The sequence below is a fragment of the Talpa occidentalis genome, unplaced genomic scaffold (assembly GCF_014898055.3).
Source record: "Talpa occidentalis isolate TD23 unplaced genomic scaffold, MPIMG_talOcc4v2.1 talOcc4.9, whole genome shotgun sequence".
NCBI classification, from domain to species: domain Eukaryota; kingdom Metazoa; phylum Chordata; class Mammalia; order Eulipotyphla; family Talpidae; genus Talpa; species Talpa occidentalis.
The window spans coordinates 53,380,362-53,403,569 of NW_023605305.1; the positions used below are offsets into that span (position 1 = coordinate 53,380,362).

The 23,208-nt window shown below is 37.5% G+C and overlaps 1 protein-coding gene across 1 annotated transcript in view; it reads left to right on the forward strand.

Moving 5' to 3' along the window:
* PTGER3 (prostaglandin E receptor 3) overlaps window positions 1-20,276 on the forward strand; it is a 243,359-nt gene extending 223,083 nt beyond the window's left edge. Inside the window, exon 4 of the mRNA XM_054691021.1 lies at window positions 20,045-20,276. Within this exon, the coding sequence (XP_054546996.1) occupies window positions 20,045-20,075 (31 nt within the window). The 3' untranslated portion in view covers window positions 20,076-20,276. The remainder of the gene's footprint in view (window positions 1-20,044) is intronic.
* Window positions 20,277-23,208: the final 2,932 nt, after the last annotated feature.

A 23,208-nucleotide genomic window follows, 5' to 3' on the forward strand; every position in this document is an offset into this window, starting at 1 on the left:
CTTAGTGGAATCTTGGAAGGGAAGAGTCAAAGTGGAATTTGGGAGGTTTTGGGTTCCAGTTTAAGGGATGCCCTTCTGTAAAAGAGTCTGAATGGTACTGAAAAATGTACATAATTTAATAGTGTAAGGTTAATGGACAAAGTAAGGGGATGCCTTTGAAAAAGATTTTGAAGAATAAACAATTATTTGATGAACCCAGTCGAATGATCTATTCTGAGAAAAATCTATTTATCCAATAAGAACAAATTGATTATTCAGATAAATACATAAATAAGTATTGAAATAAACAAGTTATTTTCAGCTTCATCTTTGTGGGCATAGATCTCCTGAAATAGTAAATTTAGGTTATTGCAAAGGTTGAAAGTAAAATCAAATCATGTGGACAGTAAGCTATATGAGCACAGATGGTTTCAGTTCTCAAGGAGCAGATGAAGTTTGAAATAGAAGTTGGGGCTGAACGGTGACACTCATTATGTGTGTTGAAAATCTGAAATGGGAAAAGAAAGGAAAGGAGACAATCTTTGCTAAAATGCTTTGCAAAAGAAGAAACTATTTAATTCTGGTAGCAATCCTATAAAACAGATATTATCATTTACATATTTCAGATGATACTGAGGTTTGAAAAATAATCCTTGTTCAATGTATTTTAAGAGTCAGTGGAAACAATTTTAAATCTAGTTCAAGCTAACTCTGAAAACTGGTCCTCTCTCTCCCATAATGAAGCTTCCAGTAGATCGTAAGGAAGAAGTGCCAAAAGAAAATATATTTCTTTAGAAGTTGACTATTTAAGGTGTGACTAGACCATGGTCCAGCTGGTTGCTTACTAGAAATGCAAAATCTCAAGTTCCACCCTGGAACATATTAAATCAAAATCTGCTAACAAGAACTTGAGTGATTTAAAGCACTGTGTTGGAAGACTTTGAAGAGTTCTTAAGTTCTAGTTCCCATGAGGTTTAGTTCATGTTGCAGAGCAGGGTAATCTGCACTCCACCAGCTTCCAGCCCTTTCCTTTTTCCCTTTATCTTCCCTGTCTGTGACAAAATAAAACCAATAGAGACTTTGTTATTGCTTACTGCATACTTATTGCATTACCATCCCATAATATATTATGAACTCAACTATGGAAGCGCAGTCAACAGAGCAAGAGAAATATTGCCTTTCGTGTTGTTGTTCCTCCCTTTAGACTGAAATCATGAGCCTACTCATAACTGAACTGTAAGACCCTATCATTTTCCTTCTATAATGGAACTTACCTCTGAGCAAAATTGAGACTGTGGATTAGGTGGTGAGGGGAAGAGCAGAAGGGTAAAAAGGCCAAAGGGAAGGTGGGAGGAGGAAAAAAAGAAGTAAAAATAAAGATGAAAACTAGAGGGTCTCCCCTGGTGGTGCAGCCGGTTGAGTGCTGGCCTGTGAAGCTGCCCACAGCCTCTGCTGCGCTGGTTCGATCCCCAGCTGCCAGTGAGGGTACCACATGGTGTGACAGACCTCTCCAGCCGCGCCCGCTGCTCCCCCTTCAGCAGTGTAGTTCATTGGTCTGCCTGTTTTTTTCCCCGCTCTGCGCTCTGGTGAATTCTCTAACCCTTCCACGCTTCTGATTGTACCCAATGCTTGTATAAATAAATAAATAAATAAATAAATAAATAAATAAATAAATAAATAAATAAATAAATAAATCTTAAAAAAAAAGATGAAACTAGATTTTAAAAAGATTCTAGCTAGTCACAAAGGGATATTACTATGGATTTGGGGGGAAAATAAAAATTTTATGTCACCTGTATCTTTGTATATTGGCAATAGTAAGATTTTTTATCATTTTCTTTCTGGTAATCATGTGCACCTGCACTGTAACTCAATCTTTTGTCACCTTCTTCATTAATTCAATCATCAACACCTATTTTTTTTAATGCCTGCAATATGTCAGACACTGTACTAGGCAATGTATATGCAATAATTAACACAATAAGTCAGTAACCTCTTGATGCTCATATTGTAGTGTGAACGAGGGATTGAAAGTAGGAAGCAAAAGATCATGTCAGGTGTCTAAATTGAAGAACTCTAAACATAATTATAAACAGATACCTAGACTATGAACACATGCGACATTTGAAATCACATAAAAGTGAGCAAAACCAGGAAAGCCGCACATCTAACAGAAGGGTGAGTCACCATTCCTTCTTTCAGAACAGTACTTGGCAGTGAACTAATCATTGTGGCTCTAATGGGAGGTTAGAAAGGATTGCTCCCCGTATTGTGTAGGCATTTTGTAATATTTCTCCATTTTTGCCAACAGCATTCTCTTTGGGGGACTCTGCATTCAAAAGATAGGCACCTTTGCTCTTAATTTCCCTGTATTTCAATCCCTTTGCTTAAATCCTTCGCATAGGTTTTCTTTCTCAGTGTGAGTAACACAAGAGAGCATGCCATCAATATCTGCTTAATCATTGCCTAAGAAAGCCTCCCAAAGAGACACACTCTAAATGTCCCTGAGGCATTTCCTGTGTGAAACTTTTCTGTTTTAGAAGCTTTACTGGAACTTTACCCAGAGTGTCCTAGTTATTCATCTGTGGTGGGATGATGTTGCTTGGTGATATTACAGCAGTTTAACCCACTTCTCTAAGGACAGAGCTTCTTTACCTTATTTTCTCTGGGGTGCTAAATATTGATAATTTGATATTAATAAAATATAAGACAGGTTACGTAACTTTTCTCACACTCTCTGAAATTGTTTATTTCACAGCTAGAAAAATAAATATGCAAAGACAATAGGCATCCTTCCCAAAAACCACTGTGTTCATGCCTTTTAAGAAGTTCCATGCCTTTTCAGTCCAAGCCCCTATTCTTTCCACTATTCCAATGCTAATATTCCTTCATAAGTTTTCTCTCTCCTTCTCCCGGGATATTTTTAAGACTGAGGAAAATAAAAGTGCGGTCATCATATTCAAACACCTATTCTATTTCCTTAACTTTCATTTTCATTGTCTTCTTTATGAGAATAAAATGCTAAGCAACACTCCACCACTCTTTTTATAAAGATAACACTAGGATGCCCCACCATCACAAATTATAGGTATCAGTGTTAATCCTATTGGCACAAAATATGACTGGTGACTTCAGATTCTAAAATAAATTGGGTCAGGTCCACTTTCATCAGTTCTATTCAACATACTATTGGAAGTCCTAAATAGAGCATCAGGCAAGAGAAGAGAAGGATATAAAAGGAATCCAAATTGGGAAAGAAGAAATTAAATTATCATTATTTACAGAAGATATGATAATATAAATAGAAAACCCTAAAGAGCTCACTAAAAAACTAACTGAAAAAATAAATCAGGTCAGTAAAGCAGGAGGTTACCAAATCAATACACAAAACTCAGTTATCTTCCCAAATGCAAACACTGAGTCAGAAGTGGAAGAAATCAAAACAATTCCATTTACAATTGTATCAAAAAAGACTTGTAAAGTTAGTTATCTAGAAGTTACCCCACCAAAGGAGATGAAGGACCTATAACATGAGAACTATAAGACATTATTAAAAGAAATAGAAGACACAAAGAAAAGGAAAGACAGTTCCTGCTCATGGATTGGAAGAATTAACATTGTCAAAATGACCATGCTACACACAAAGCAATATACAGATTCAATGCAAACCAATGAGGGTTTAAATGGCACTCTTCAAAAATACAGAAGAAATATCACCGAAATTCATATGGAACCATAAGAGACCCTGAATAGCCAAATCAATCCTGACAAAAAAAAAAAAAAAAAAAGGAGGGAGAATGGTGATATCACACTCCCAGACTTCAAACTATACTACAAAGTTCACTGGAGAAAGAAAAGCTTCTTCAACACATGATATTGAGAAAGCTGTACAAAGCACATGCAAAAGAATGAAACTAGACCATTGTCCCAAAAAGTAACTCAAACTTGATAAAAGATTTGGATGTAAGAACTGAAACCAGGGGCCTCCCTGGTGGTGCAGGCAGTTGAGCGCCGCACTGTGAAGCTGTCCACGCAGCCTTTGCAGATCCCAGCCAGCCAGGTGAGATCCCACAGGGCACCACAGCCAGCCAGGTGAGAATCCCAGCCAGCCAGGTTTGATCCCAGCCAGCCAGGTGAGAATCCCACAGGGCACCGCAGACCTCTCTCTCACCCGCTGCTCCCCTCAACAGTGTATTTCTTCAGTCTGCCTGTTCTGTTCCCTGCTCTGTCTCCGGTGAATCCTCTCACCCTCCGGCGCATCTGGCCTGTACCCCGGTTCCTGTATAAAAATAAATAAATCTTTAAAAAAAAAGAACTGAAACCATAAAATGTATAGAAGAAAACATAGACAAAATACTCTATGACACAAGTTTCAGAGATATCTTTATGGATTCATCTCCAACAGTAAGAAAGACAAAAGGGAATATAAACATTTGGGATTGCTAAACTAAAAAGCTTCTGCACAGCCAAAGAAACTATCACTAAAACAAAAAGATACCCTTCACCTCATAAGAGAAATGTGGGTGACTTAATGTGTGATTTTAACATCATCTGAATCTCATGTTATTTTCCCTTCTTAGCAGGAATACTGGACCTCAACTGTTTTTGAAGGCAAAAAACTAGAATTTCATATTTAAAAAAAAATCTTTATTGTATTTATTTTATGGTTTATTCTAAAGCAAAAGATAAGGGTTTTTTTAATTTAAACTATGGTAATATATGCTGGTGGGAATGCAAACTGATCCAACCTCTACAGAAAGCTGTGTGGCAGACACTCAAATTACTAAAAACGGATCTACCATATGACCCAGCAATTCCACTCCTAGGAATCTACCCAAAGGACACAAAAACGCTGATTCAAAAAGACACTTGCACGCCAATGTTCATCAGAGCACTATTTACAATAGTTAAAATATGAAAACAACCTAAATGCCCAAAAACAGATGGTTGGATCAAGAAGATTTGGTATATATATGCAATGGAATACTACTCAATAATCAGAAAAGATAAACTTATGCCATTTGCAGCAAGATGGATGGAACTGGAAGTGATTATGTTCAGTGAAATAAGTGAGAAGGAAAAAGAAAAATTTCAGATGGTTTCATTTATAGGATGAACATAAGGAAACCATACAAGCGATCAGAAAAAAAAAAGGAGACAAAACTAGCAGTCAAACTATAAATTGGAGACATTCATTGGGGAGGGGGAGGGAAAGGGATCAAAAAGGGAGGGAAGATCACAAGAATCTATGCTGATGGTTCATGGGTATCTTGATGGTGGTAATTTTATGGAGATAACACCTAAGAAGAGAAATCAAATACTGTACAAAGATGAACAATGATGTAAAAATATATAAATAAAAAATAAAACTACAGTAATATAAGTCTACTTTTCAATATATGCTTATTTCAGTAAAAAAAAAAAAATTAGCTTAAAATTTTAAGTTCCTGGATATAGACAATTCAGGTACACAGATATGGTAAATATATGAAAATTAGAAGCAAGTAACTGAAATTTGCAAAACATTGTAGCTGAAAGATACTTGGATTGGAATCTGAAGATCTACGAATGAAAACAGCTTTGTAAATTATTCAAGCAAACTTATGCTTAAATTTTTTAGGCACACTTTTTAAAACTCATTTATAGAATAAGGATTATAGCAACTTCCTGAAAGAATATTTTTTAGAAATTAAGGGAAACAAGGTCTGCAAAAGCACTTTGTAAACTAAAAAGAGTTATGTAATTATAAGTTTATTATTTTTATAAATACATCCTAACTGACATTTCAAGTTATAATTTATATCTGCTCTAAGAGTCACATAAATTACAAAATGCATGACACAAACGTATCAAATTTTAGGAATTTGGGTATGACATCAGAAATAATAATTTCTTAATTTTTCTAAAATCTTATAAATATCAATAAAATTGGTGTCAGGTTTATTTCTAAGGTTTATTATATGCCAAACTAGCTTCAGGGATAGTTGAATACTGCTAAGAGAGAATATTTAGAATGAGTCACACAAATTAGTGGGACTACAAGAAACTGCAGACAATAAAGGAATTCTTTGGATGGCAGAGGAAAGAAAACCAAGAGCTGGAAGAAAGCAGATGAAATTCTGAGGAAAGGAGATTTGAGAATCGTGTTCTGGGACAATCTGGTCTACTTTGAACCCTAACAGGGCAGCCATGGAAATTTGAAGGGACACTTGGAACAGGAAAGGGAGTCCAGAGAAGCTGTGGGACTTTCAACTGGTAGAAAGCCAGACTTTATTCTCTCAAGCAGCCTGCCAAAATACACAGATTGTGATAGACTCGGCCTTCAAGAAACTTGGAATACACTAGTCTCCTAATCATCATAGTTCAAACACTTCAAGTAGTGAGTAAGAAAAAGTAGGAGATTTGAACTTTCTGGGAACTTCTAGAAGAGAACGCCAACATGTTTGTTTACATGGCTGGCTGGTGATGGATTTGTTGAACCTACACACTAAGAAGAAATATATATTTGCGTGTTCAACAACCACTCTCTGTTAAATGGCCTATGGAGTCAATCAAATGAGATTATGGTGAACGCAGGCCCTTAACATTCCTGCAGCTTGTGTCAAAGTTTTAGAATTTACAAATCTTTATTTTTGTCTTCTAAAACTTCATAGAGTGATTTGAAAATTAAATGAGACATTGTACAATGTATTCCGTACACATTATTTTTATTTAACCCTCACAGTGACTTTAAGGTACAGATGCTATTGTTATTTTACACACACAAGGAAGTCAAATAGTTTTCCAAATATCATACAATTATAAGTGAAAAAATGGAATTGTTTTTGTCTGCTACTCTAATTATAAAAGGCTATATCATGTGTTTCTTCACAGCAATATTATAAAATTGCAAGCTTTCCTTTCTCTTGCCTGTAGTTTTTAGTTCAACCCCTACATCTGTGTGAAATACACACAATGTAGAGCTTCTTATAAAGTAGGGCAAGAAAATTGCAATGGGTTCAGTATGGGGAGACAGGGAAAGAGATTTTATAATTCCCTAAGATCTGGGGGCCAACAACTCTTTTTTTTCTATATCCACACAGCACACACATATTCCACAATTTCCGTAATATGTTCTGGAATAAAGTTGAGCATTTGTGAGGCGAATGTGATAACCACTACACTACGGAAACGCTGCTAAAGTTGAGCATTTGTGACAGATTCATGTAAATGTTGGTTTACACACCAAGTGATAAATGATAAATGTCCTCTAAAAAGGGATAAATTATTTCCTCATAAAAAGCTCTCACTGAAGCATTCTAGATGAAAGGGCTTGAAGCAGTGCGGGCCCACTCTTGCTATACAGCCAGGTCAACATACCAGGACCAGATGCTGGAATTTTCTATTCCTCCATATTACAAGAGAGAGGTAAAGTAGCTGTGAATGATTCCCAGGCCTTGCTTTTTAAGAAGTGATTCTATTTTAAGCAATGTTGTTCTATTTATAGATCAGAAAGGTTGAGGAAAAATACAAACTTGATACCTTAGAAGAAATGTTTCTTGTAAAGTCAGAGTAATGGAGTAGGGATGACACAGATGATAATAATCTATGTGTCTATTTATATTACATGGATGCATAGCATCCATTTCTTACTTCTCCATTTCTGGACTGGAAATCTGAAATTGTAAGGAAGGTTTTACTTTTAATCTCTGTAATAAACATTTTTCTCTTAGCTGGGTAACAGGAATGGCTGACAGCTTTTGAATCATTTGATATTTCTCAGAGGCACCTTCCCTTTTACGCATCCTCCTATCTGTCTGCTATAAATGTGACCGCTGCAGAATTAGTGGTGAACCTGAAGGGTGAGGCTGTAACCTTGAAGGAAGAGCTGTAGCTCAGGAACACATCATGACCGTAACTCATGAGTCAGACTCATTTTTCTTTTAATTCTGATTTTACTTTTCCCCCGGGGTAGAGATTAAAAAAAAATTACATTTGTCCAGGCAAATGTTGGTAGTTTACATTTCTTATTATTGCGTAGATTGGTATTTTGAGCTATCGTGTGCCTCTATTTCATTCTGCTATTTGAATCACTCTGAAGTTATTCGTGGATCAGAGCGGGCACATTGCAAAAAGCTCCAGTCTCAGTTACCCATCTTGTTTTTGAGGATAGCGTAGTTCAAGTCTGTGGGTATGATAGGCCGATGTTCTGCATTTTATAGCACATTTTACCCACGAAGAGAAAATGACCCTGTATATCTCTTTAACTTCATCCTTGTAAGGTGGGAGAAATGAGATGTAAAGATTTTTCTAAAATTACTTCCAGATTATAACTCCACACTTTCTAGCTCATTCACATATACATCCTCGAGGGGAAAACAATAGTTATCAAGTTATTTTATTTCTCTGTAGGTCAAATGTTCTTCAAGGTTAAAACAACTACAAGTGTCCAAGTTTTTCAGAGAAAGAAGTCACCCAAGAGATGTCTTTTGATATCTAGGTTACTTGACTCAAGAAATTAAGTGCAGGTTTCTACAGGATTCTTTTGAAGAATCAGCTTCCCTGTAAACCCAATGCCACATAAAAATAGAACTGCAGCACTGTCTCATTCTCAGAACTTCAACTTATCTTTAGTCCCTTGACATTCTCTTGTTCTTAATACCTCATAACTCTTAACCCTCCTATTTTTGTCCATGCCTCACATTTCAGAATGAACTCTCAACCCAGGTTTCCCAGGTTCAGACTTGCCGCCCTCTTGAACATGACTTTGATTTTGATTCTGCCTCTGGTAATGTTCTCCTTGCCATCTTGAATAAGTCTTTGTATATATTTTTCTTTCAGCCTTCTATTTATTTTCAAACTGATTCTATTGCAATCAAAACAGCAGAATTAACTGTATGTTGTAATCACATATACACACAAAGATTTTAAGTTACAAAAGTTATAAAGGTTATTTTGGCAGATTGTACAGAACAAAATTAAATTTGCATAATTAGTAAAATGTTAACATCTTTAATTTGGTATAAGTATAACACATTTTGGACAGCAGTGCTTTGGGGGTGTTGCTGTTGTTGTTTTGCTTTCCTGAGCTCTGCTTCATCACCACAACACAAATTGCTTTATAAAACTGATAGGCTGAAATTTAGCCTTACTGTTTTTCCTTACACTCTGATTCCAAACAAAAATTTTCATAAACTTGTCCTACTTCTGGCTCCATATCATTGTCATTGTTTTGCAAATGTGGATCACCATTTTTTTCATAATCTGGGAGAAAATTTTATATTTCAATTGACACTTGGTATACACTAAATAAATTGCTATAATTAACTAAAATAAGTTAGTAGTGGCTGTAAATCAATCCCCATTACCAAAGGGCCCCAGCAATCTCTATTTTAAGACTGCCTGAGTGGTAGGCAATTAATTTTTTGAAACTGGCAAAACTTCTTGGAAAAAAAAGAAGGGCAGGAAGAAAGAAAGGAAGGGAAAAAAGATCAAGCATAAACTTATCAAATAAGTGTCTTCTGCATTAAAATTTCTTTAGGGTTCCCAAGTAGGGTTCCCAAATAGCTCTTTATTAAAGACTTAGTTTACAAATTAGAGTAGCCTCCATCTGATATTGTAAATGGAATTCTAATTCTCACTTAATCACTAGTATTTATTTCTAACCACATTTTGTCAGGTACTATTTCCTTATATGATTCTATATCTTATATATAGGATCCTACATCTTATATGATACTATACCTTCTTCAGAGGTTACCTAACTTCCCTTACACTCTTATTAAACCCACATTTTGTCAGGTACTGTTTTCTTATACGATCCTATAAGATACTTTTCATAGGATTGGAAACTCACAGCAATAACTTTTTATTCTAAATCTCAACATTCTGCTGAGAGTCATGGTTCTTTTTAACCTCAAGCAAAGGGAATCCTTACTCAACATACACAACTAACAGTTGGTGGAGACCGCACTCTTACGCATCAAGCTCTATCATGTTTTGTTAATTGAGAAGATTTTAGAAAAGTTCAGATCCGGATTCAAATTCCAAGATCAATCTTTACTATGTGATATGGGGAATGTTTCTGCATCTGTAAAAATGGTAGTGATAATACTCACAGATTTGTTATGAGATTAAAATAGGAAATGTGCAGATGCACCTATTACACTGCATAGCATTGCAATATGTCAAAAATATATAATGCTCTGTCTCTTAGTAACTAAAGGGGAGGCCAATTTCACTATCATTTTGCTGTTGACGTTTTCTGCATCCAGCTTTTTCTGAACCCAGTGCTTCAAATTTCTATAGAAACACAATAACCACTCATTTTAGAGACAATTGAACACTCAACTGTGACAGAGTCCAAAACTGAAGGGATCACAGTTGTCATCTGAACATTATAATGGGGCTAACTTAAATGGAAATGCTTGTGCCTTTCTTCAGAGGTTACACTAGTGCCTTTCTTCAGAGGTTACCTAACTTCCCTTACACTCTTTTTAAATAGAGAAGCATAATTTTTATCTGCTGTATAGTCAGGATGAAAGTTTAGTAATTACATCAAAATTAATCCTGGAGGCCTCCCCTGGTGGCGCAAGTGGTTGAGCACCGCACTTGAAGCTGTCTGCAGCCTCTGTGGTGCCGGTTCGATGCCGGCCGGCAGCCGAGGGTCCCACAGGGCGCAGCAGACCTCTCCTGTCTCGCCCACTGCTCCCCTCAACAGTGTATTTCATCAGTCTGTCAGTCTGCCTGCTCTGTTCCCCGCTCTGTCTCTGGTGAATCCTCTCACCCTCCCGCGCATCTGGCCTGTACCCCGGTTCTTGTATGACTAAATAAATAAATCTTTAAAAAAAAAAAAAGAATTAAAAAAAAATTACTCCTGCATGTGTTTCCTGCACTTCCAACTCCTCCTTCATGGGTTTAACTGATCCAAGATCAAAAGCGCAAAACAAAATAAAATTTATTCAATGCTAAGTCATCCAAAAAGGTTTCTTTCTAAACACATGATAAAGCTGACCATAATGTTGCCTCTCTGGAATCAATCTGACAGTAACCAAAAACAGACTGAGCAGGAATGGTAAGGGAACTCAATGGGCCCTTTCTCTCAGTGGGTGTCTGAGACATATAAAAGACACTGCCAAGATACAGCACATAGAGGGCCAGTATTTATTTCCTCGTGACAAGAAAAAGAGGTATTAAAACTAGTATTTCAAAAGAAACTGTCCCTTAGAGGGGACAGTGAGCTTGTGTAGTACAGTCTTGTATATTGTTTAGTGTGTGTTTGGGATGGGTACAGTGTCTTTAGGAATGTCTCTGTTCCCAATGCTGGTGTTTTCTAGTCTCGACTCCTTGTAACCAGCTTTGTCAATTGTTTTTTTTATTATTATTATCTTCAGCTGGGGACGTCTCCAAAAAACACAACTTCAGTGAAACATAAAAGTTTATCATATAGGGCCTCCTTGGTGGCACAAGCAGTCCACAGGCTCTGCAGCATGAGTTCAATCCTGGGCCGGCCAGGGAGCAAACCACATGGCGCAGCAGACCTCTCCTCTCTCTCCCACTGCTCCCCTCAGCAGTGTATTTCAGTCAGTCTTGCCTGTTCTGTTCCTCATTCTGTCTCTGGAGAATTCTCTCACCACCCCCCACACCTCTGGCCTATACCCCAGCTCTTGTATGCATAAATAAATAAATCTTTTAAAAAAAAAGTTTGTCATATAAATGATTCTTATATCATCTAGGTTTTATTTATGGGCAAGAAACTTGTTTACAAGGTGAACTATGGCTAATGACTTGGGCCAACATGGAAATTCCTTAACTCTTACTAACCCTGTGCTCACAGGACTAGATTACACAATGGTGAAAAACATGAATAAACTCATACTCCTCTGCTTCTATCTTTCCTTTTAAGAAGCTTCCAATAAATGAAAAAAATGATTCAGTCTTAACAATACAGTTCATATTTCCATCTATTATGACTCACTATATCTGTTAATCTCTGATTCCAAAAGATTTGTTAGAAAAATGAAACTATTTATGTAAGATGCCCTATGTTATCCTTCAAAATCATTAAATATAAATAGCACAATGACAGCAAGAGCTTCCAGAATTAGGTTTTTATGTGTGCTTGGGTTAAGTAAATAATCACTTCAAAAGGAAAGTCCATTTCCCTTTATCATCTTTAGTATTTTATACCTAAATTTCACAGTCCATGCTATAGGCATTTGTTACTTCTGCTTGGAGTGTCTCTGTAACCTTAAATTGTTTTCTTTTTCTCCACCATGACTCATGCATAGAAAACTACAAAGAATGAAATATAATATAATATAATATAATATAATATAATATAATATAATATAACATAACATAACATAACATAACATAACATAACATAACATAACATAATATAATATAATATAATATAATATAATACATAGGACTTGCCTCTACTCTCTTTATCTTGCTTTCTGCTCTGTGCAATATTTCCAGATCTTATTGCCAAAACATAAATACAGCAAGCTTATAACTCCATAACCATACACTTTAAAAAAGGCATTTAACTTACAGCATATCCCCTCCCACCCTGACACATCTCTACACAAACTCTTTTGGTTTAATATAACTGGTCTTCTTAATGTTACCCAGTCATTCATGAGTATGGCTCATGATTCATGCCATGGTGATTCCTCAGAACTGGAACACCTTTTCCTCTGATTTTCCTCTTTTATAATAAAGATCTTTGAGGCTTGGAAGAAGCTGTTCAGTATGGCACCTTTTCTTAGTTAGGCTTGTTTAGGATTAAAACACCAAATATGTAAAGTTTGCATTAACAAAATAATAAAATAGGTAACTTCAATTTCTCATCCCCCTATAAAAATACCAAAAGCAACTCTCAGGGGGAAAAAAATACATTAATACATTAAAGTGGCAGCCTACAAAATCAATATACGAAAGCCTGTTGTGTTTCTGTTGAAAACAACAAACTAAAAGAGTAAGAAAACAATCCCATTTACAATGCATCAAAAAGAATTAAAGACACAGGAATCAACTTAACAGAGGACGTGAAAGACCTATACAACAAAATCTATAAAACATTCATCAAAGAAATAAAAGACACAAGGAAATTTAAAGACATTCCCTAAACAACCCTAAGAAAAGGTGTCATACTGAACAGCTTCTTCCAAGCCTCAAAGATCTTTCTTATAAAATAGGAAGAATTAACATTGTCAAAATGGCCATCTTATCACCAAGCAATATATAGATTTCATGCAATCTCTATCAAAATTCGAATAGATTTTTCAAGAAAATACAGCAAACATTGCTGAAACTTACAGGAAACCCAAAAAAACCCTGAATAGTTACAATAATTCACACAAAAAGCACAACAACACAGAGATATTATGTTCCCAGACTTCAAACTATACTAAAAAAAACCAATGAAAACAGTATATTGGAATAAGAATAGACACACAGACAAAAGGAATAAAATTGAGAGCCCAGAAATTAACCCACATCCATATGGACAATTACTTTATGATAAAAGGCAAAGATCATACAATGTAGAATGGAAAGTACTTCAGTAAATGGTACTGGGAAAACTGGACAGCCACAAACAAAGGATTGAAACTAGATCACTATTTCAAACCATACACAAAAATTAATGCAAAAATGAGTCAAAGACTTGGCTGTAAGACCAGAAATTATAAAATACATAGAAGAAAACATAAGTCACACATTCCACAACACTGGCATCAGTGATGTCTTTGGAAACTCACGTGAAAGGGGAAACAATAAAAATAAAAAATGAAGCTACATCAAGTTAAAAGGCTTCTTCGGCACAGTGAAAAATAAAACAATAAACTATTTTTAAAATGAAAAGACATCCTACCAAATGGGAGAAAATATTTGCACATGATACATCTGACAAAGGACTGATATCTAAAATTTACAAATAATTCATACAACTCAAGAACAAGAAAACAAATTGCTCAGTAAAAAAAAAAAAAATGGGAAAAATAGCTAATAAAACCCTTCTCCAAAGAAGATAAAGAGATGGTCAACAGGCACATGAGATAATGATCATAAGTTGTCATCAGGGAAGTGCAAATCAAAACCACAGTGAGATACCATCACACACCCATGAAAATAGGTCATTTCATAAAAATCAGAAACAGGTGTTAGTGAGGGTATGTAGAAAAGAGAACACTTGGGCCTCCCAGGTGGCGCAGCGGTTGAGCGCTGGGTTGCGAAGCTGCCCGCGGCCTCTGCGGCGCCGGTTCGATCCCCAGCTGCTCCCCGGCCACCGGAGGAGGGTCCCACATGGCACGCAGACCTCTCCTGCCGCCCGCTGCTCCCCTCAGCAGTGTACTTCGGTCCTTCTGCCTGCTCTGCTCCCCGCTCTGGCTCTGGTGAATTCTCTCGCCCTCCCGGCTTCTGACTGTACCCAGTGCATGTATAAGCCAAACAAACAAACAAACAAACAAACAAATAGATAAATAAGACATGCCTCTAGAAAATTAAAAAAAAAAAAAAAAAAAGAAAAGAGAACACTTGCACACTGTTAGTGGGAATGTAGACTGGTCCATCCCCTGTGGAAAATAATATTGCATTTTCTCAAAATAATAAAAATGGACCTACCATATGATTCAGCAATTCCACTCCTAGATATCTACCTCAAGAATCCAAAAGCACTAATTCAAGGGATGTATGGACACCTATGTTCATTTTAGCACTCTTTACAATAACCAAGCTATGGAAACAAGCTAAATAACTAACAACACATGAGTGAATGAAGAAGATGTAGTATATATACACAATGGAATACTACTCAGCAATCAGAAAAGATGAAATATTGCCATTTGTGAAAACATGGATGGAACTGGAGAGTACTGTGCAAGTCAAATAAGTCAGAGGGAAAAAACAAATACTGGATGATTTCATTTGTGTGGAACATAAAAAAGAATAAACAAAATTAAACCAAAACAAACCCTAGAAACCCTAGAATTGAGGCTGCCAAATGGGGATGGGAATGGTGGAGAGCAAAGATTGGTCTGTGGTGGGGGACTATGGATGCTTTGGTGGTGGGTGTGAACTTCTGATTCATATATGGTGCTGTATACCAGTGTTACCACAATTAAAAAAAAAAAAATGCCTCCCTGGTAACATAGGAGTAAGTCTTGGAGTTATCACCACTGCAGCCGAAGTTCGATCCCCCGCCAGGGAGCTAACTCACATATGGTACTGCAGACCTCTCCAGAGAGGAGAGGTCTCCTGCTGCTCCCCTCAGCAGGGCATTTCAATAGATTAGCCTGCTCGATCTATCTCTGGTGAATCCTCTCACCCTCCCGCGCCTCTGACTTGTACCCAGTGCTTGTATAAATAAATAAATCTTAAAAAAAAAAAAAACTAGTAATTGTCAAATTTTAAAAAATTAAATTAAAAATAAAGTATACACATTGTTAAAAAACACAATTTAGAGAAAAACATAGATTTATAGAAGTGTGAACCAATACACCTACAACATACACAGTATTGTAAATCAATGTTACCTCAGTAAGCATAATATTTTTTGAAATTATGCTAAGCGACCATTAAACAGAGCTATCTGAACATTATTGGAATCCCAGAAGGAAAAGAGAGAAAAATGGCAGAAAAAATTTGAAGACGTAATGGCTAAAAACTTCACATATTTGAAGAAATACATGAATTGACAAAGTGCCCTGGATCATTAGATCAGAGTTGTCAACATTTTTTTTTTTACATAGCTATTACCAGTGTGTAGTTTTAAGATTTACCACTGTACTTGTTGATAACATTCCAGTTGGTCTTGTTTTTCATGTTTCCTATGCATATTTTGTTTACTCATTCTGATTCAAGTTTCCTAAAGACTAATGATTGCTTTGACTTAAGGTGTAATTAGACCTAATTATAGAATCCATAACACGAAATGAGTCACAACCCTGAATTGGGGGGACAATCCAGCTGCAGAACCTCAGAAAAAAAAAAAACTTCATGAATAAGACACCAGAAAACATGGTGGCCTCCATGGGGACAGAGGTATTTAGAAACTGGAGGTAATGTACTAGTATGTGGTCAGAGTAAAGTGAAAGAGAAATGTAAAATAAAATTCAGTGGACCCATTTCAGGAAAGTGGCTGATATTATAGATGCACAAGGGGAAACCTTCCTATGCCCCTCTGGGTTCTTCTAGCTTGGCAAATAAGCAAATAAACAGACAGGTAGATGAGAAAAAAATAAAGTATGTGTTTAATAAAGGCATGAATACCATACATTGAAGAAACCGAGTGACTCAACTAAATGGTTTCGATCTCCACTTTCAACGAACAAGTTTAAAACACAGTGTTGTCTTCAATTAAGAGGTAAAAACCCAATTAAAACAAGAATGCTACATGTAGATAATACCACTGTGCAAGGTAGAAACAGGGACAAGGTGGAAACAGAGAACAGGGACAATTTTAGCATATTTTTGCTCAACGAAATAAGCCAGAAAGAAAAAGAAAAATACTGGATGGTCTCACTCATAGCAGGAATTTAGAAAACCAAAATAAGGGACCAGGAAAAAGACTAATTATAATAAAGTAAAAATCAAAATCAACAAGCAACTATAAATCAGAGACACACAAGTGGGTGGGGGGTGGGGAATTAGGGTCAAAATAAGGAGGGTGGGAATTATATGGGGACTATGACCAAGATGAAAGTGCATACATTGTGCAAAAATGAAAAATGTAAAAAAAATATAAAAAAATTTTTTTTAAATTTAGCATGTTTTCTTGGAGTAAAAAAATGCATAGAAAAAATGGAGGAACAGATAAAACTGGAGAAGTAGCTTACGATCATTAAATGTTGACCTAAATAATTTAAACAATATTCCACTGATAGCTAACATTTATCATTTCAATTTGTTTGTACCAGGCACTATAATTAATCATCTTAATCAATAATTCCATGAAACAAAAGCTTGAATTCCAATGTGTACAGAGGATTCCCTGACTAACAAGCAATTATTGGAGACTAGCAGGGTGTCTGCAAATTCAAAAAGAACTGCTATTCTATTTTACAACCAAACCATCAGTTAGGGAAGCATGACTGTGGCCCCACTTGTCAAAATGCTGAGGAAGATTTTCTAGCTTGGGTATAACTGTAGATATTTGTTTCTGGCAAAAATGTTCCTGATCACTTGCTGCCAAGAGTGATTTCTTATTTGTTGGAGTTGCTAGGAATGATTTGTTTTTACTAATACATTTTGGAATTCTTTGATCCTGACTTCTTCTTCAGTTAAAACATCTTATCTGTTGTTATTCCCAAGATCCTTTTGAAGACTCATTGAACGCTCCATAAACAACTTCGATAACCATCAGGGCTGGGGGCATGATGGCATCTGCCAGCCTGACAATTGGGCATTGATTTTCAGTGGTCTGTTGAGGAAGAAAATTCCTTTTCCAGTGATTCAAATTATCAAATGTTGTCTCTGTCAATTGCATTTTGAGTCATTATGGGATAATGATTGATATTACAGAGCAGTAACTTAGATGCAAAATTGCCAAATTATTGTTTATGCAATTCTGAGTACAGAACATGACCTCCAGATAGAATTGTGAAACTCAACTGTGCCACAGAGATGTTGGGCAGTTCCTTCATGAAATGACTCCGAGTCTGAGAAAACCCTCAGTAACTCAGCAAACAAACCGCTAGTCAATTAGCGATGATTAAATGTACACAACTGCAGACTTGAGTTGTGTATAAGAGCCAGAAGCACTGAGCTCTCCTCTTTATTCTCCTACATTGCAGATGCATCTAAACAATGAAACCAAGCTAAATCTCCAGATAATTTATCTGTGAAATGAGTGAAGAATTGCTTTCTCCCAAAGAAAAGTTGGGTCTGAACATTAGTAGAGCAATTTTGTCAAAGCTTCATTTCTTAAGTCCTGTAAATCCATAGTGACTAGGAGAACTTGAATGAGAGGAATTAATAGTATGGAGCACCTAGAATTTCTTTTTTTATTAGATAATGTAAAAACAATACTTAGATGCAGAAAAAGACAGTCTTTCATTTCTCAACATCAATCATTAAATGTCAAATCTATCCTCAGTATCTACACATACATCATTGTATAGATATATATTGATTTATTGATAAATGTAAAGATAGTATACTATCGATCAGTCAGTTTGGCCAGTATGTCTGCCAGAATCATCAGGTGGCTGGCGGGAACTTAAAAGAACCTTACATTTCATTTATTTCATAATTTTGTATTACCAAACATTCTTTTGAAATACTGTTTCATGAGTCCTCTACATCCAGGAAAATGGAGTAAAGTTTTTCCTGGTCCCTCCATCAAGGACAATTGGACATTATAGCAAAATGGACATAAGAGCAGTCCAAAAGTTACAGAAAAGAGACATTGTGATGACTTCCCAGGTCTGGAGTTGAAGAAGCCAGGAACCTGAATATACCAGTGCACAGACACAGAAGAAAAAAAGCCCAGTGGTTGTTCGTCTACTTTCCATAGCCAAAGGACCAGTAAAGAGGCAATCAAGCGCCTCCCTGGTGGCACAAGGGGTTATGCATAGCACTATGAAGCTATTCACAGCCTCTGCAGCATGAGTTCAATCCCCTGTGACCAGGGAGCTATCCACATGGTGCAGCAGACCTCTCCTGCCTCTCCCGCTGTTCCCCTCAGCAGTGTATTTCTGTCAGTCTTCCTGTTCTGCTCCCCACTCTGTCTCTGGTGAATCCTCTCACCCCCCGCACCTCTGGCCTGTACCCCAGTTCTTGTATGCATAAATAAATAAATCTTAAAAAAAAGAGGCAATCAAGCAAGACAAAAACTTTTAGATAATGACCACTGTACTCCAGCCAAACACAGCAGAAAAATAATATAACACCCACATCCGTAAAGGCTGAGTGGGGAGCCTATATTTTCATCCTCGTAGGCTGTAAGAAGGTGACCCACACTCCAGTGGGAACGGCAGCAAAAAGCCCAGAGCCAGAAGTTCCACCCCCACCCAGCAGGGTCCCCCTTCTGGTATCATCAGAGGTCAAGTAGTGAACATCTATGTGGTAGTAATAGAGTGGTTCTCCCCATACTAGTAAGCCTGACGGAGAAAGAAAAGAGAAAATACAAAGTATGACTGTCAGGAATAAAATGGGTTATCAGAGAAGGAAAAGGGTGGCAATGGGAAGGACAATTGTGAAGGACTTTAGTTTTGACTCCGCCTTCTTTATCATTCGGTGAACTTGAAAGTCACTTCACTGCTGGATATCAGCTTCTTCATCTAAACAAGGAAGGCTTTTTTTTTTTAAGATTTATTTATTTATACAAGAACTGGGGTACAGGCCAGAGAGGCAGAAGGGTGAGAGAACTCACCAGAGACAGAGCAGGGAGCAGAACAGTCAGACGTACAGAAAACACTGCTGAGGGGAGCAGCAGGTGAGACAGGAGAGGTCTGTCGCACCATGTGGGTAGCTCCCTGGCCGGCCAGGAATCAAATCTGCACTGCAGAGGCTGTGGACAGCTTCACAGCGCTGCTCTCAACCCACTGTGCCACCGGGGAGGACAACAGTGAAGGCTTTAGCTTCAGTCACCTCTAAGATCATTTTCAATACTAATGCTTCCTCATTCTGTGCATTATGATTCTGCATCTCCATTGTTTAGAGGGAGATAAATTGCTGATCAGAAGAGTCTGCATGTATCCAAGAGCTCGTCTTCCTGCTCCTGTCATCACACTTATTGGTGATGCTCAGCAGAGAGAGCTGGACTTTAATGGCCCTTCTATGTGGTATTATTTGAGAAATTTCAGGAAAACTACCATTTGATAAAAAGTTTCTCTACCCACAAGTTTGTTAATACTTTCAATACAAAGGAAGATGCATTCCTGTGGAACTGTCTATTACAAATGTTCCTTGAAAGCCCTTATCCTCCACCCACCAGGCCCCCCAATATCTGTGAGGTTGCCCTGTACAAGATGAGACTTTGGAATCAAGAAGACCTAGATGGCCAGCTTGACACCATCACTTAATGGCTAAAAGAAATTAAGCATCTGATTTACTTCTTTAAAACTTATCTTTGTAGGGTCTCCCTCCCTGGTGGTGCAAGGGGTTAAGCACCTCACTATGAAGCAAACTGCAGCCTCTGCAGCACGAGTTTGATCCCCGGCTGGCCAGGGAGCAACACACATGGTGAAGCAGACCTCTCCCACCACTCCCCTCAGCAGTGTGCTTCAGTCAGCCTGTCCTGTTACCCCCTCTGTCTCCTGGGAAATCCTCTCACCCCCCATGTTGCTGGCCTGTACCCCAGCTCTTGTATGCATAAATAAATAAATATTTCTTAAAAACTTATCTTTGTAATTTGTATAATGGAACCAATAATTGTATGTGTTGTATTTCATACTTGAAAGTTTCTTATAGAGTACAAGTTAAAAGTCCTTATGAAAAAAAATTGCAACTCTCTAGATGGAAGTTAACTAGACTTATTATAATCATTTTACAATATGTACAAATAATGAATCATTATATTGTATACCTGAAATATATGTAAATTATACCTCGATAAAAAACAATAGTACGTGCTTTACAGTGACTTTGTGGGGATTAAATGACCTGAAGCTTTTAAACTAATTAAGAAATGATCGATAAATTGAGTTAATGTATTCTGTTTAATAGTGTAGGAAAAATTTTTGTCTGCTCCCAGTGATCAGATAGCTACTGATGCTGGGTTTGTAAATTGGCACATTCTGGATAAGGGAAGGAAATATGGACTCACGACACAAGAGTCAAATGTCTTGGAAGTCAAAAAGGCATAGGTATGGTGGCCTCCCCGGTGGCGCAGCGGTTGAGTGCTGGGTTGCGAAGCTGCCCACAGCCTCTGCGGCGCCGGTTCGATCCCCGGCTGCTCCCCGGCCCCGGAGGAGGATCCCACATGGTGCGCAGACCTCTCCTGCCACCCGCTGCTCCCCTCAGCAGTGTGCTTCGGTCCTTCTGCCTGTTCTGCTCCCCGCTCTGGCTCTGGTGAATTCTCTCACCCTCCTGCGCTTCTGACTGTACCCAGTGCATGTATAAACAAAACAAACAAACAAATATAATAAATAAATAAATAAAAACATGCCTCTATTAAAAAAAAAAAAAACTATTAAAAAGGCATAGGTATGGGGATACGAGGGGAGACTAGGCAGTATAGGGCCCTGCAGTTTCCGTAAGGAAGAAAAGGATCAAAGTAAAACTGTCCACAGTATTTGCAAGTGAAGCCCTTTTTCAATGATATTTTAAACCTTTTGAAATGCACTTGCTGTATTTATTGTTACCCAAGGGCACAGAAAATTGTATATCAGCAAGTATCAAACATCATCTTACTAGCAGACAGAGAATCCAGTTCTCCCAGTTAGCGATAACTATCATTTAGAGTCTTGGTGTTCTTGGCTTGGACAGAAAACTTACAGGCCTAAGTTGTTTAGGAAAGGCAAAAAGAGCACTAAAATCTAAGGCAGCACCCAGTCATTAAACAAGTCTAAACGAAAACACTGCTTTTGGGTCTAACACACTGACATCTTCTGTATACACTAGAGATTTTTTTCCTTGTGGACAAAACCTTCATTTTAGTGGTTACATCATGTTTCAAAGGTATAGTACCCAGGAAACAGAATGGGAAGTAATGCAGAAAAATAATTGCACCAAAAATGAAAAGGAACCAGTGTAAGTGGAAATTGAGGATCACTGTGAATTTCTGCTTATTTATTAATCCAGCTTCTGTCTTACTAAATATCATGAAAGATTATTTCCATATTTTCTCAGTCTTTTACATCAGTTATCAAAATATGGAATTTCCGGGCCACCCTGGCTGTGCAAGGGTTAAGACACAACCTATGAAGCTATCTGCAGCCACTGCAGCACAAGTTCAATTCCCGGCCAGTGAGGGAGCAACCCACATGGTGCAGCAGACCTCTCCTGTCTCGCCTGCTGCTCCCCTCAGCAGTGTGTTTCAGTCACTCTGCCTGTTCTGTTCCCCACTCTGTCTCTGGTGGATCCACTCACCCTCCCCACCCCACCCCCTCCATGCCTCTGGCCTGTACCCCAGCTCTTGTATGCATAAATAAATAAATCTTAAAAAAAAATATGGAATTTTCTAAATGAGACAATTACAACATAAAAAAAAACAAAACTAAATCTCTAGAGCAATAGAAACAGAAAATGGCATTATTTTAAATTTATCCTTTACACATATGGGAATAAAGGCACTAATATTAAGTAAAGGCACAGAGGATCTCTGATGCACAATTAGGAAAAGTGCACAAATAATAATTAGATGGGTCATGTTTGGTAAGTATGCGTATGAAGGCTCACCTGTTAAAAGCAAGCAAAACTGGCAAAAGCAATAAAGACAATTTAATACTATATAATCCATATTAAAACAATGTTTTCCTAGAAACAAATTCCAAGACTTCTGGGAATGATTGATGCCACATTTTCAAGGATTCTAACAGTTCAGTTTTTGTTCTTTTTATTTTTTTTTAAGATTTATTTTTTATTTATGCAACAACTGGAGTATAGGCCAGAGGCACAGGAGGATGAGAGGATTCACCTGAGACAGAGTAGGGAGCAGAACAGGCAGATGGACTGAAGACACTGCTGAGGGGAGCAGCGGGAGAGGCAGGAGAGGTCTGCCGCACCATGTGAGTATCAACCTGGCTTGCCAGGACCCGAACCCGCGCTGCAGAGGCTGAGGACAGCTTCACAGCGCTGCACTCAACCCACTACACCACCAGGGAGGCCCTCAGTTTTTGTTTTATTTAAATGCAATAAACTCTAACATTGGTTAATCTGAGCAAAAAGAGAATTTGTTTTGGAATGTTGGCAATCTCATGGCATCAGATAATCAAGGTTAGGTTATAGCAACTATGAGCATCTTTACAAGGGCTACAGTATCATCAGAATTGAACAGGCTGAAATTGTTCGTATCCTTATGTCCTTCCCTACGACTTTCCAAATTCCAGATTCATGAGACTAATTGCCTTGGTTTTTTCCATGTCCCACTGCACTGCGAAGGTTGTAAACAATGGGGGAAAGAAAAGGCATCCAGGAAGAAATTTTAAATTGCAAAACAGGAGTAAGGGGAACACAATGCTAGTTGGCAAAAATAACAGATGGACAGATGGACAGTTCTCATTTGGTGCTTACATATATTTGTATCCTAGATACCTTCCTTTGTGTCTGAAATGATAGACACTCAATAAATATTTGTTA